Consider the following 15,370-nt stretch of genomic DNA (forward strand, 5'->3'; position numbering starts at 1 on the left):
TTGCAGCCATGTTTGCCTCTGACACCCAGCATGACATTTTTAATTTTGTTACCATGCTGAAATATGCTTCTCATCTTTCTTTGCTATGTTCTCCGCCCTTCTGCATTGGGGTCCATCCCAAAGATTTACTTTGCATTGGTAGATGGAAACAAATACATAGTTAAATACGGTTACCACTAATCATGAAGCCTAGTGCGTACCCTTTTCTGCAAGGTGATCACTGCTGTTGGATTTATTGCAGCTTCACCTGCCTCAGAATAAAGGTTTCCAGATGTTCTTCAGTTCTTATCCTGAAAAGTTAATAGATCACCATTTGAAACCAGTCTGGGAGGTGTATGGCCTAAAGTCAAAGCGATTCAGGCAATGATGACATGAGTATATGGTATTTGTTACTTGCTTTCGTATATGATTATGGTTTAAGGGAAAAATAGGAGATGATGAAATAGTGTGAGTGAAAAAGTGGAGAGAGAGCAGGAAGAAAAGGAATGGGATAGGGAAAGTGCACAATGAAAGTATGTTTTGGGGGGACATCAGTAATCAAGAAACAGAAAATATCTGGAACTGGTATTTTACTTAGTTAGGCACTCAGGTGGTCTTAGTACCACAGTCCTCAGGACTCCTCATGCTCATGGGAAGTGTTTGTCTCGCAAAGGTGGGCTTTGCTGATGAAGGGGGAAAAGGTGTGACAAATTGCATTGCTTCTTGGATTGATTTCATAAATGGAGCAAAAAGAGGAACACAGCAGTTCAGACACCTCGGTAATAATAGTGTGTAGTATCAGACTTGGTGCATATAACTGTTTGTCCCCTCACACTACACCACCAGTGGAATGGCATTGTATGTGTTTGTCACTCTTGTGCTGATATCTTGAATACCAGAGCACTGCTGTTACTGCAGGCTGGATTGTGCCAGCAAATGTATTAAGAATATTCTGCAAGGCATCCATGTTTTCTGTCTTGGGGAGAGTCACAGGTTGCAGGTTTTGTAGCTTTTGGATCTTTCAGACTGGAGATGACATACCACAATAATCACCAAAGAAGGGTGGTTGGAGAATTTGGGAGTAAACAATTTAGGATAAGTCAGTGGATAGTAGCTTCCTCTTGAACACAGTTGATAACGTGGATGGCAAATAGACTGGGAACTCTGTGTGGGTTTGTGTGTATCTGGATAGAGTGTGACAAGATGAAAATAACTGTTACAAAATAGTGGCAACTTAAAACGCAAACTGCAATGGATCATAGCAACAAACGGTAGGAAATTACTATTTTTTTCCACTTTACGATAGTATTCTGAGGTCCTGTTGTGCTAACCCTGAATAAACACCCTTTGAGACAGTCTCCTCCCTGAAGACTTTGAGCCATATTTAGTCCTCTGCCACCAGTGGAAACCTTGGATAACATCACTGCCTTTTACTATGGATGTGTACTGATGTAATGGTGTAGAATCTGGCCCGTGGTTGTTGATACGATAGAGGGTAATGACAGTGTTCGTTGTCAGCTCCATATTCATCAACATTTAAAGAGGACATTACAAACTTTTTAGCATCAGTTATTTTCATCTGTTTCAGGATGTAATCTGTTTTTTACTGAGATACAACCATAAACTTGTTCATACATCTTGAGTATTCACAAAAATAGGTAATTTGTCACGTAAAACTTCCTTGGCAAGCAAAATGGAACAGATTTTTTAGTTTATGGTGCTTACAGCACTTGAAACAAAACACAGTAATCAGAGCTTTTGGACTAATGCAGGCAAAAGATTCAACATGTTACTTTATTTTCTTAATTGTGTGGGAAAAAAAGAACTGTAAACATAATGCTTGCTTTGTAGCTGATTCCCTTCAACCAGAATGGAACATTTTTAGAGGACAAGACTGAAGACCGTAAAGGGGACACATTCTTTGCATTCTATTCCCAGTACCACAGTGGTTATGATGTTGTTTTGTTGGGTTTTTCGTTGGTGTGGGTTTTTTTATTTTATTTTATTATTTTTATTGTTGTCCTCCATTTTATCATATTACATACAGTGTAGAATTTGCTGACAAAAGTGGAATCCAGACTTTCTATGTGTTTAATCAATAGCCTCTTGAGTCGGCTGGCTGGTTTTCCAGGCATTCCTGTGCTTGAGTAATGATGCTACATTCTCAGGGTTTATGTGTTCATATGTATTTGCATGTCTGTTCTTCGCAAACAAATGTACTACAGGTTTTAACAAGTTAGGCCAGTGCCTGCTATGGGAGATGGTTACTGATTGGCTTTATCTTAATCCATCCAATTAAAATCTTCTGCCGCTGCTGTGGGTGTCTATCTGTATGAGACTGCAGGTGCATTTGTCTTCACTGTTTTTCCCCACCGCTGAAGCAAGGAAAGAGGAAGAAAAAAAAAGAGACTGTCAGAAACAAAAGATAGTATGGAATTTAGCAAGAAGGTTCCCGTAGGAAAGGTTGAACGAATATTGATGGAATTTAGCAAGAAGGTTCCCATAGGAAAGGTTGAACAAATATTGATGGAAGCTGTTTCTTGCCTGAAGGATCTAGTTCCAAACCCCAAAATCTTGTGAGAGGATCAAGTAACTGTCAAAGATTATATAGCTTTTAAAGTCCCAGATTAAAAATAATTAATCTCAGTTTGTGGACACAAACTGGGAGCATAGTGTATTCTCACTCTGCCATGCACAATGAAAAGTTGCAGAAAGTTTACAGAGATGAGCAATAGCACTGGTGGTGGCTGGTGGCAATGTGTGCGTGGCATATAGCTGCTCCAGTGCACCCTGAAGCTCTGATCATCCACTTCTCAGATAGGAGGGACCTGTTGGAGCATGCCTGCTCCTTTCCTTGTCCAAACATCCATATTTTCTTCCAAAAAACCGCCAGGGCACATGGGATGATGAGGTGGGTGAAGGCAATATGGGCAGATAGCTATGGAAGGGCAGTAGCAGCTCTCCTTTCTGGATGACTGACAAACCAGGACTACTGTGTGTGTTGCAGAGAGCACCTGGGCCTCTGTGCAGGCATAACCATTAAGTAACTATCTGCATATCTTAATGCACCATGTCTGGGAGACACAATACCTTATTAATGATGTATTTTGAAAAGAAAGAATGAATAATGAGTTACCTACTTTGATCTGAGTTTCACCTTTCTCCTCAAAAGCTGTCTTCTGTAGTGAGTTGATGTGTGTAAGGTTCCTGTTGGCATTATGAGAAGCATCTGTATTGTAAAAATATTTCTCTGAGCTGGGGGAGGAGGCAGCACTTTGAATTTATGTTTTGGGTTTATGGTGTGCTGAGTTAGTACTGTGTATTTTTATGTCTTAATGGTGTTCTCTTAGCTTCCACAGTGGGACTCCTCTGCTGTCAGCTACTCAGAGGGAAAGAGTCTACATGTAGTACTCTCTACCTGAGTACTCCTTCACTGTTCATTGTATTTGGAGTTAAAGCATTGGTAACAGTAGCGAGAACCTATAGTGAAAAATCCTGATGTAGTCAGGTTTATCATGTTTTCTCATATTGGGGATTGGACTAGATGACCTTTAAAGGTCCCTTCCAACCGAAACCATTCCATGATTGTATATTTTGACTGTGCTGTTTTCTGATTTGCTGAAGGATCAGATGAAGAATTATCTGAAGTCTCGTGGTTTCTGGGGTGATCTTTGTTGCTGAGGAGAATAAAAGGTTGTTTAAAAGGGGCTGAAATGAACCGTCTATTTTGGCGTGACAATGCATTAATTGAAGTGCTGGCCAGTGCTCTCTTGCAGAAAATTAGTGTGATATTTTACAGTGTTGTAAAATAAAAATTTTGGGTTGCAAATGAGAAACTTAACTGCTATGTATCAACTATTTTATAAATTTTTTTTTTTTTTTTTTTGTATTCTAGTCAGGGCAGTTCACAGAAGATATGATTCCTACAGTAGGTTTCAATATGAGAAAAATAACAAAAGGAAATGTTACCATAAAGGTAGGTGTGCATGTTTAAATTAATACAGAGTGAATAACTAATAGACAAAGTGATTTCAAATGGGAACGTGAACGTGTAGGAAATGTCTTTTAAGATGATCATTTATCTGTCTTTCTAGCTCAAAAATAACTTTTTTAAAGCATATAGTCATACTTTTCTCTGTTACATTAATCTGTTTGATTTCATTATATCCATGCCAGGCAGAAGCTTTTTTGCACTCTTTTGGGTTAGAAAGGTCATGAAATTCTGAGATATTAAGGGAGCTGCGTTGACTCCTGGAGGTGTCTTTCCTCTTCGGCCTATAGAGAAATACAGATGATGTCAGTTTGGTTGTGATTCATGCCATAGGCGTCAAAACACGAGATAAATTACTCCAGCAGCATTAAAGCTGTCTCTGTTGTTTGGTTATGACAGGAGCCTGGTTGATTAGTCTAGGTCGAAGTTGTAACTTTTATCTAAAATTAGGTGAAGGGAATATAGGTTTTTGCCTTTACCTTGGCTTTTCCCTCCTTTTCCTTCATGCTCTCTTCTTTCTCCTTCAGTTCTAAAGATACTCTTTTTCCTCTGGTTTGGTGTGATTCCTAAACCTAGGGAGGATTTTCTGAAATGACCTGTAATGTGAATATAAAGTTGTTAAATGTCTACCCATTCTCCCTAAACAGTGTGCAGGTAAAGGGTGGTAAAGGGGATAAATGACTTCTGTTGTTTGGGAGATGTTAAAGCTGAACTAAAAAACCCTAAACCTAAAATTACCTTAGTGGTATAAATACTGTGACTGCCTGTCTGTTTCTGGTCTTAGTATGTTGCCACGCTGTTTCAAAATTTCACCTGACTGTAGGGCCTTCAGCTGTACATTTCACGTGTATCTACTTCTGTGTTACAACCTTGCAGAATAATCAATAGGTTCCTTTACAACTGCTTGTATGTTACAGTCCCTAATAAGCCAGTCTTTTGGAACCTGTTGAAATGGAAAGTCACCCAACTATTTCCTCTGATCACCCCAACCCTCCTTCCCATATACCCTCTTGAAATTCATGTCAGGTTTGGCTGAAATAAAAACTCTTAACATTACCCATGATTTGTTCTGATTTTAATGTCCCAGGAGATTTTGGCAAATTGACAAAAATAAATGATGGTGAATGTCTTAAAACTAGGTCCGCAGTAAAGACTGTAAAAGATTTAAAAGGAAAATGGAGTAAAAATGGAGTAAAAGTAAAGTGGAGGAGGATCATTTTTGCCTTGGTAACCTCAGCTTCATGACTTTGTGCATGATCATTGTGATAATTACATGATGAGAGCCTCCTTTGGGAGAGAATGTGACCTCACTCTTACCACAGAGCAGGTGAGCAAGAAGGCAAAGTAGCACCATATAAATGTTTTGTAATTCTTGCGTTTCCTGAAAAGTAAAGCCTAAACTTTTTTTCAGTGTAGATGGTGTGTGTGCGTGTTTGTGAGTTTAAAAAACCAAACTGTCATGTGATGAGCACTGCAATACTCAATGCAGCGTGTCCAAGCTCTTTTTTGAAGTCAAGACTAGCATTATTTTAAACTGGGTAGCTCTGTGAAAACCCAGAGGAATTTGTATGGCAATATGAATAAGCCTGCGTCAGTTGGACTTTGTCTGGGGAAGACGTAGGTGACCAGAGTCAAAAGCCTCTCAGCACTAATTCTTGCAGCCAACCCTGTATGCTCAGTTTATTTTGGAGACACAGGAATTGGAAAGAGCAAAAGGTAATTGGACTGGTCTTTCAGGGGACAGAAGTAGCACACAAGGTGCACGTTCTGCTGAGTAACAGTTATGCAGCTTTTTTTTTTGTAAATGGAGGCTGCTATGTCATGATGCTTTTTTTAGTTCTTATAAATGCTCTGTTTGAAACTGGTGAAAAACCAGAATTTCGTCAACGATGAGGTTTCACTTCTGGTCTTGGCCCTTCTCAACCTCTATTCTCAGTATATACAAGATCGTCCAAGCTCTCCCTCATCTCTGCTGGTTCATTTCTCTGTGGCCAGCTCTGCTTGTGGTAGTGCGTACACTACGTGTAAGGTAAGGCCGGTGCAGGGAAATTTCAATTTATGGGAACATCCTCTTTGATTGCAGTAGAGCAGTGTTCATGCTGCATGACAAGAAGGTATACTGATTGGCAGGGGGCTGTTTCCTGTCTTTCCTTGCTACGGAATTTCCCTCCAACTCTCCTCGTTCCCGTTAGCCTCTCCTTATGAAACATGTTTCCCTCTTCCACTGCCTGGCTTTTTTGTGCCTTATCCGTTTGCATATACACACAAAGGCTAAACCCTGAACACCTCATTCCTCAAAATACCTGCTCCTGTCCCTTAAAGAGGAAGCAAATGTCCTTGCTTAGTCCAGGAGTGAGTTTGTCAGTGACTGAGAAAAAAAAATAAAATCTTAGTCTTGGGTCCCTCTGTTGAATGTGTCTCAACAACCGTCCATGTGTTGCTAAGCAGAGAGCTGAATGCCGCTACAGAAAGAGCGTACTTGAGCCTAACAGTAGCTGGGTACCTTCCTGTTTCTCTGCTCCCAGAAGATCACCTTTTTAATCAAAATCAGAACTTCTGAATATTTTTTCCTTTGTGGTCCAAATTCAGCTTTCCAAAAAGAAATTTTATTGTAAAGGGAAATAGAACCAGCCCCTCTTAAACAAAAAGTCACGAAATAACCTTTTAATACACCTGCTTCTCTGCCCATGATAGCACTTCTAAACCTCAGTATGATGTTCTTCATGCTAGGGACATACTAGACTTAACCTGGGAAACCTAAAAGGGAGTCAGGCCAGCCTAGTGAGGGTGGCAGAGATAAAGGTCAGCTTTTACAATCAGCTTAAGTAGATCGTGGTGTCAGGTTTTACATTCTACTTTAAGCCTGGCCGTGCACCCTTGCAGCCTTTGCCATCAGCACCAGTGATCACATGGCAAAGCGGTAGCCATGGCAAAGCCAACTGACCTAGATGAAAGCAATCTCTAAATACCTCAACAACCCACCAAACCAAACCCGCCCCCATGCTAATCTCTCCCCAGTCACATTACCCAAGTAATGTGCTCCCCAAACAGCTGCGTGATTGCTGGTGACACCACAGTGTGGGAAAGCAGGATATAGACACAGGCAAAATGATGCATTTTGGGGGCAGCCTGGATAGGTTGACTTAGATAGCTGCAAAACACCGTATTAGAGTGTAGAATCTAGGCAGGAAGACAGGAGTATGTCCATTTGGTGAGGAAAACAAAGTTTTCCTTCATCCTTCCACTCTGGTAACTGCAAACTTTTTAAGCACAATTAACACTGCCAGTTGCTAGAGGGCTGCCAGAACCATATGTTCAGTATGTACACGTAGAATGCTTGTGGATTCAGATGGGTCAGTGCCAATATTAGGGAAAAAAAAATGTTTAATGGCATATTGTTAGAATTTGCAAACTTTGGATGGTGTTGTTTTCTGGTCCTTATGATTAATTCAAGATTCATATTAGTTATGAGAGAGGATTCATGGAGAAGTCAGTCATTGATATCAGAAGAACAGTGTGATTGATGTGCTAATTGTATAGATTTTTGTCCCCCAAGATTCTGTTGATTATACACAAATTAGCATGTACACTAGCTATGACAGCAAATCACATAGCGTACTTAGAACAAGAACATCAGAGGTACATCAGAGGTGCTGCCTTACAAGTGCAAATGCATCCTAAGGCCATCCCGGGCTGTCTTGACCTCTTATACATCAGCTGCGGATGAGCAGGAGAATGGAACCAGTGACAAAATTATGATGGGCATCGTGATACAAAGCAGCAAATGCAGTCTCACAAGCAAAAGCTGTTTCAGTTTAAGTAGTCAAACTGTCTCAAGTTTTCGATTACTCAAAGAGGTATTTTTTTCTTACTATACTTTCAGACATGCAGATGTTGTTTGTCCTCTTGCCTGAGACTTCCCTTCTCTTTCAGAAGAGTACAATTGTAGTGAAGCAGTACCTTCCACTTGAGCTTTAGCAATTCATCCTAGTTCATCCAGGAGAGGATTCTATTTTAATTATTGCTAAACATCAGTTTCATACACTTTTCATCGCATCTGCCTTGGTTTACCACTGATCAAAGAAGTCCATAGATGCCACAGTCAATAAAAAAGTTACTGTATTCAACCATGGTTCAAAAATAATTGACAGGAATGGGAGTTTCCTTTGTTCCCTTGTTTTCTGTCTTTTGCATAGAAACAATAAGGCCATGATATAGAGTTTGTATAGAGAAAGCATAAGGATAGTTGGAGTGCTAGACTGGTGCTGCTACAGAATTGTCAGACGTGGAAGAAAATGAGAAGGCTGTTGGTGGTTCGTTCAACTAGACGAACAAAAGTAATTTACAAGTAAACACAGCGTTCAAAAGAAAGTATTTGTTGAGCCAGGGTCGTTCAAGTAGGTGAAGGAAATTACTAATAAGTTTGTATTGGAGCTGTCTGCACAAATGATACTGCAAGGTGAAGTTCATGCAGGGAGAAGGTGGAACTGTGCCTAGTTTTACACTTTGATCTCTAAAGTCGTGTTATATATAGTTGTTATAATAGAGTTGCTGAGAAGAAGGGGATAATGCTAACATTATGAATATGTTTATGAGTTTTAAAACCAATACATGGTTTGGAAGCCAATCTGCACAGAAAAATAGTTTATCTTAACTGGTTCTCATGGTCTCTCTGCTACAACAGCGTACAGTGAACGTAAGAGGAGTAGGGGAATGTGGCTCTTATGTGTAGATGCTTATTTCCTTAAAAGCTTGTCAAGATGAAGTACTGGTACATCACTATTCCTGTATCTAGATAAGCTGTTAAAATCTTACAGCCTAATTGCTAGAAAAAGTTTCCAAAATAATTTTATTGTGAGAAGAATGACATCATTTGTTGATAAGTTAATGACTGAAGAATGGTGAGGGGGATGCCTCTTGCTAACATCCTTTGATGAGCTATTTGCAGCCTAGTCAACAAGGACTCAGGATGAAATTTTCTTTAACATTTTTATCCCAACAAAGCGAGTTATCTTTCTTACAGAAGTATTACGATATCCAACTGTCAACTATTATTAAAATTCCTGGATAAAGTGTTATTTTACTAAACTTGTGAACTCCTTCAAACATGTCAGTAGTGATCTTCATGGTAAGCAGATAGGTCTTGCGTCTGACCTGTTTCAGAGTTCTTGGGGAACACTGCAAACCAGAACCAATTAAACTTCCTGTGAGGCTGAGAAGCCATCTGGGTTAAAAAGTCACCAAGTGAAAAAATGACCTTCCAGAAGTGTAAGACCGATCACCTTAGGCAAAGTAAATTGCAACACCAACAAGTAGATGATAGTAATCCTGGATCTGTTTTTTGCTGTATTTTAGGGTAGGCCACTAAGAAGGAAGTACTATGCCAGTGCAGCGTCACCACCTGGTTTCTTTACTACTGTTAGGTCTCTAGATTCTGTACAACTCCAGAAAGCTACAAGAACTAAGGAGCTCGTGGTCTTCTTTACTCTCTTCCAATTTTGGCAGTCATTTCTAGAAGCTTGTAGATTTATTCTCATATTTAGTCTCTAATCCTAGTGTGTAAAATTATGGTCACCAGCATGCCTGTGTGTGTGAGGATTTATCTGAGCCACGCTGAAAGAAAAACTGATTTATGCAAGCCAAAACATTTTGTAGAAGGATGCCAATTTCCTGTGCTCTTGAATCAAAGTTGAGCACGATCAGAAATGTAAAGCTGTTTCTGCTTTAACCATGAATTGTCGAATTTTGGCTTGTCAATGTATTTGATATAACCTGTCACATGTTATTTCCAAAAAAAAGAGGAGGCAAAGAGGAAAGATTTTACCAGGCAGTATTTGAGATCTAAGCAGGAAGATTTATAGATTGTGAGGTAGTGGTTGAGGTATTCAATTACAGGATGATTTCCAGCGTCAAAATACCTAATGTACTACAACCTAGAGATTTGTTAAAACTATTTTGATGAAGTTCATAACAAAACTGATGGCTATCATTTTTTTTCTGACACAGAAATCTATGACTGAATTAATTTAGGGTTTTAATTCCAAGCAAATTTTGTTGTTTGCTGAGTGACTTGATTTTGATGGAATTTCTCTATTTTTGGATCAGCTCAGTATTGGTAGTCTCTTTGCTTTGGTGAGGTTTACTGTTCAATAAGCTAGACAGTAGCTAAAAAAATTCTTTTAACAGACCAAATTTCGAGAACGTCAGGAGACATGTGTTGCAAACTTATTTTAAATGATTGTGAAGCTCCAACTAATGATCCTTTGATTCTCACGGTGATGGTCTTAGAATAGTCTCAGGTATATAAAAGAAACAGTGCAACACAAGACTTGTGTGCGCACAGGCAATGCAGCAGCTTCATTTTCCTTGCTCCTGCACTTCGTTTTCTTCAAATAGCCGGTTTCTTCCCCACCTGGATGCTGCAGTCGGGAGGGAGCAGCGAGCCGGTGCCCGGGGACGGGAGCTGCGGCTGGGCTGCCGTCGCCCCCGCTGTCGCCGCTAGAGGCCAGCGTCCTTCCGCGGCAGCTGCGGCCGGGGCCCGCGCAGGCCGGTCTGCTGGAGGGCGAAGCCAGCTTCTCCCTGCCTGCCGAGGAGGAGGAGGTGGAGGATCCCAGCTCTGTGCGCTCCTCTTCCAGCTTCCTTCGTTGCAGCACTCCTCCCTCCTCTGGATAGCAGAGTTTTCAAATCTCCGAACGTCCTCATACAAACAGAATCCCCCGGGTTTGTAGTGCTTCATCCTGCTGTTAGCAGCAATTAAAAACCATCTTACCTGTCATGTCATCATCTCACGTGTCACACAGTAATACAAGCCTCTGTGTGTACGGCCTGTATAGCTCCAGCAGTGTTTCAGGAAGTACTGGCTATTCCGTGTGGCTTGGGTCACTCTGAAAAGGCTGTGCCAAATCAGAGCTGATTTCAAGTCAAAGCAGTTATTTCTGTAAAGTAGAATTTTTGTAGGATGTCCCGGTGATTTATGATAGTTGTATGTAAGGAAAAGCTGTACTGCTGGATTCAAAAAGGCTGTGATGCACAGCAGGAAGTCCAGTTACTAGTGATATAGCCCAGGGATTGTTTAGTGTCTTCATTAGTGACCTGGATGATGGAACAGGGTGCACCCTAACAAGTTTGCTGGTTATACAAAACTGGGAGGAGTGGCTGATACAGCACAGGGTTGTGCTGTCATCCAGAGGGACCCTAACAAGCTGGAGAAATGGGCTGAGAGGACTGTTATGAAGTTAAAGAAAGGAAAGTACAAAGTCATGCACCTGAGAAGAATCAACCCCAGGCACTGCTACTGTCTGACTGGCTGGAAAACAGCTTTGCAGGAAAGGACCTGGAGGTCTTGATGGCCACCAAGTTGACCACTGGCAGCAGAGAGACCAGCAGCATCTTGGGCTGCACCAGGAAGAGCTTTGACAGCATGTCAAAGGAGGTAGTCCCTCCCTTTTACTCAGCACTGGTGAGGCCATACCTGGAGTACTGTGCCAAGTTCTGGTCTCGCCAGTACAAGAGGGATGTGGAGCTACTGGGGAGAGTCCAGCAAAGGGCCATGAAAATGATTAAGGGGCTGGAGCCTCTCTTGTATGAGGAGATGCTGAGACATCTGAGACAGGATGAGAGCCTACAGGAGAGAAGGCTCTTAGGGAGCAATCTCAGGGAGATCTTATCAATGTAGCCAGAAGATGTAGCCAAACTTTTCTCATTGGTGCTCATTAATAGGACAAGTGGCAATGGGAAGAAACTGAAATACGAGAAATTCTGTTTAAACCATAAGAAGAAGCATTTTTACTGTGAGGGTGATTGAACATTGGAACAGGTTGACCAGGCAGATTCTGGAGTCTCCATCCTTGGAGCATCTGCTCTAGGTGACCCTGCTTTGATGAAGGCGAGTTGGACTATACAATCTCCAAAGGCCCCTGCTAGCCTCAGTGGTTCTGTGATTCTGTGAAAAGGAGTTAAATGAGGTTTAGAGAGTGGCTCAGAGAGTAAGTGTGGAGCATACTCAGAATTACTCAATGATCAACTAAGAAGGAAAAATGTGAAAGCACTCTCCTATCTGATAGTTTGGGAAGAGAAGCCTTGGAGACTCTGTCTGTGCTGGGAGTTGTGTGCTTCAAAGTGTGAGGCAGGATCATGCATTAGATAGGAACCCCTACAGTGATCAGGACAAACATATGAGGCCAGAAGCCAGAACAGGCAATGTTGAATTCAGAGTAACTGTTAGGACTCCTAAAAATGAGGACCAAGAGTTGATCTCAAGGAGTCATCTAAACCAAACTTGTGCTCTGAGGTGAATCAGCTGTTTACCCAAATATCTTAGGTAATTGTTTCTTAAAATTTGTTCTTCCATGAGGAAAATTCTGCCATATCCATTGTTTTGTAAAATCTTCTTCCACTCTAAGTGTTAGAAAGCTTTTATCCTAGTATCTGACATGAGTTGCTGTCATCACAAATTGAGCTGCATTTTTCTTCTATAACTGGCAGCCATTTCCTGGGAAACATTGTGGTTTTGGTCCCCCCTGCCCTCTTCATAGGTCATATTTTCAAAATGTCTTCTCACCCATTCTTTTCTTATCTGGACTTTTTCAGATTTGTCTGTGTCTGTTCTGTAGACTGATGCTCAAACCCAATATAGGAGCCTCCCTGAAATTGAGAACAGGGCAGTACATACTTGTAAAATCATAAAATGCTCCTTCTAGTACATGCTCGTTTAAGACATGCAACACTGTAGAAACACATATTTAGTTTGTGAACTGCTGAAGATTTTGTCCTGCATCTTTACATGGTTATTATACTAGTGCACTATTATCCTACTGCATTTGGTTCCCTCTATCCAAATGTAGCATTCTGTTAAATTTCAGCTGTGTTATTTCAGATCATCTGTCTAGTTGTTCCGGATACTTTAGGATTCTGATCTTTTCTTTTTCTCCACTCCCAGCTTCAAGTTATCTGCAACTTATATAAACATATGTTCTATTCGAATATCCTCTTGGGACACTTGGGAACCACAAACGCTGCCCCTGGTTAGCTCTGTTCTCAGCAGCTTTGCTTCATTGATAAATGCTGGGAATCTGTCAGGATTGCTCAGATGTGAGAGGTAGAGGACAAGGCGGGCACACGAGGAGAGTGCCAGGGAGCTGCTCTGTGTAGTTAAATCTATCATGGGAGAATGTCCTTTTCTCATCTAATCTATGACTATCAGATTACCTTTTCCCAGCATACACACTGTTGCATGTCCTCCTGGCTTTTCTCTCCTATTGAGCAAATAGTCATTTTTGCTTTCATGCCTGTATGTTCTTCAAGGACAAGCAAAATTAATAATCACTACAGTAGTTATTGATTGGCTATTTTGAGCTATCGGTGTCCTTGCCTCTGGGCTCCTTGCCCTCAGTCTTCCAAATGCAAGTTCTGCCTACAACTTATAACTTCTATATGCCTACTTTCACCAGAATCTCTTGGATTTTGATGTCTAGAGACTGAGTCATGCTCATGTTCATGTGGAAAGAGGCTACAAAGGATTGTGGTCCTGTAGGGCTTTCTACTTCAGGGAGGACACAATATTGAGGCTAGGATGGATTGACTTCTTCTATTTAGAAGTGTGTCATCTTGATTGAGAGGATTACAGTCTTATCTCTAAAGCTGGGTTCCCTGGTACTCTTCTGCCTCAGAACACGAAATGGTGGTAAGCAGCATGAGGTTCAGAAAACTTTCCAAAAACAGCCTTTGCTTTTGTGTTCTGTTTAAAATCCACCTGTTGATCCTTCCAACATTGTACCTTGTGTCTCTGATAAAATGGCAAATATACCCTGGTCACTGAGAAATACGGCCCCTCTCATTGCTCTTATTTTCAGGAGTTGAAGATGTTCAGCCATTTTGTGTTGCAAGTCTAAGTCTGTTTCCTGTTCTTCAGTGAAAGTGTTGTGTTTATAGTAAATAATTATAAACTGTGAAGTGTGCATATAGTGATTTTTCTGTCTGACGTGACTAAAATAAAAAACCTAGTTGCAAAAAATGTTTAAAAGTTGGATTTTATCGCAAGTGAGGAGTAAGAACAGGGTTCTTTGAAGGACCAAGACTGATTTCAAAGAGCATAGTGTCCTGGGAAGTGCAGAAAATGTAGTCATATGGCAGATCTTTTTTCCAACTTTAAGAGCAACTGTAAAGGCATTTCCAAAATATAGGATAATAGATAGGTAGCAAGTACGCTAAGGTAGTAAGGTATTCTAACTTCTGTAATAGTTTATGTGGCTGGTACTACAAGTAAGGCTCTATAGTTTTGTATCCACAGGGCAATTTATTAAAAAATTTAAGTTTACTTGATTTAGCTGTTTTTATTCTTCCTGTTTATTAGACAGGGAAGCTGAACATTACTGGTTGAGGGTTCTAGTCTAGAACAGGTGACTATTTAGGAATTGTGTCCCCTGAGCTTAGCCAGGTGAAGAGGAGGAAGCCAGCCTTGAGCCAGTGATCTAAACTCAGTGGAGAGCAGTGAGTGCTTTGCAGGAATGGTTCACCTGGTAGGCAAGGTGGGTAAGACAGATGGAAATGTTTCCTGCTGTGGGTGCCCTTCAGTAGCCACGGAGGGATTTAGTCACTTGGCTTAGATGCCTACATTTTAGGTGGCTGAAGTTGAGGGAAATGAATCCCATGCTTTCCAGTTACTCCCTGTCTCAACGTATTGATTTACCTGTGAATGCTATGACTGTGATTGCTGTGTATGCATGAGCTCATAGTCACATCTCAGTATACACAGACTTGTCTCCATACAACATGATGTTGGACATTTCTGATACTACCTTAGTCTGCCCAAATGTTTTTCTGTGTTTAGAATTCACCCACCTGTTTGTTGAGGTTAGGTTTTATGATTGGTATTTTCTGAATACTTCCAACCAGAAAGGTATATTTCTGAGTCCAGGTATTTGTGGTGTTGGGAGTCAGCTTGCAAATTAAGATGCCTGAATGTAAAGATCTGTATGTCTGCAGTGAGGGTTAAGCTCTTTTAATAACAGTCAGAGGAGCTCTGACAGTATCATCAAACCTAGAACATAATTCTGTCATCCTAAAATAGACGTTACATCTAATCAGCTGAATAGCTGCCTAGGCTTCACTAACTATGGTGAGACCTCAGGTACTGAACTCATGCATTGATACCAAGATACAAATGTGTCATTGTACGCATCTCTGTCCACAAGAAGTATCCTGTCCAGCATGTCTGAAAAAAACCCGTGTAAAACTAACATCTAGAAAATACTACTTTTCCCTTCCTGCAGCTTTCTTCTTAACTGTCAAGCCCTCCTCCAATATGAGCTAATTAAAAGAAATGCAACTAAAGTGTTAATGAGCCTTCCTCTAACTGAAAGCTTTTGAAAACCTTAGAACATGTTCCTCATGTGCATTTTT

The 15,370-nt window shown here is 40.8% G+C and overlaps 1 protein-coding gene across 1 annotated transcript in view; it reads left to right on the top strand.

The window, feature by feature from the left end:
- Positions 1–15,370, top strand: part of LOC104350376 (ADP-ribosylation factor-like protein 8B) — a 29,088-nt gene that overhangs the window by 911 nt on the left and 12,807 nt on the right. The window contains exon 2 of the mRNA XM_086473486.1: positions 3,875–3,955. Coding sequence (XP_086329612.1) covers positions 3,875–3,955 — 81 coding nt within the window. The remainder of the gene's footprint in view (positions 1–3,874; positions 3,956–15,370) is intronic.

This window comes from Leptosomus discolor, chromosome 1 (genome assembly GCF_034619465.1).
Source record: "Leptosomus discolor isolate bLepDis1 chromosome 1, bLepDis1.hap2, whole genome shotgun sequence".
NCBI lineage: Eukaryota > Metazoa > Chordata > Aves > Leptosomiformes > Leptosomidae > Leptosomus > Leptosomus discolor.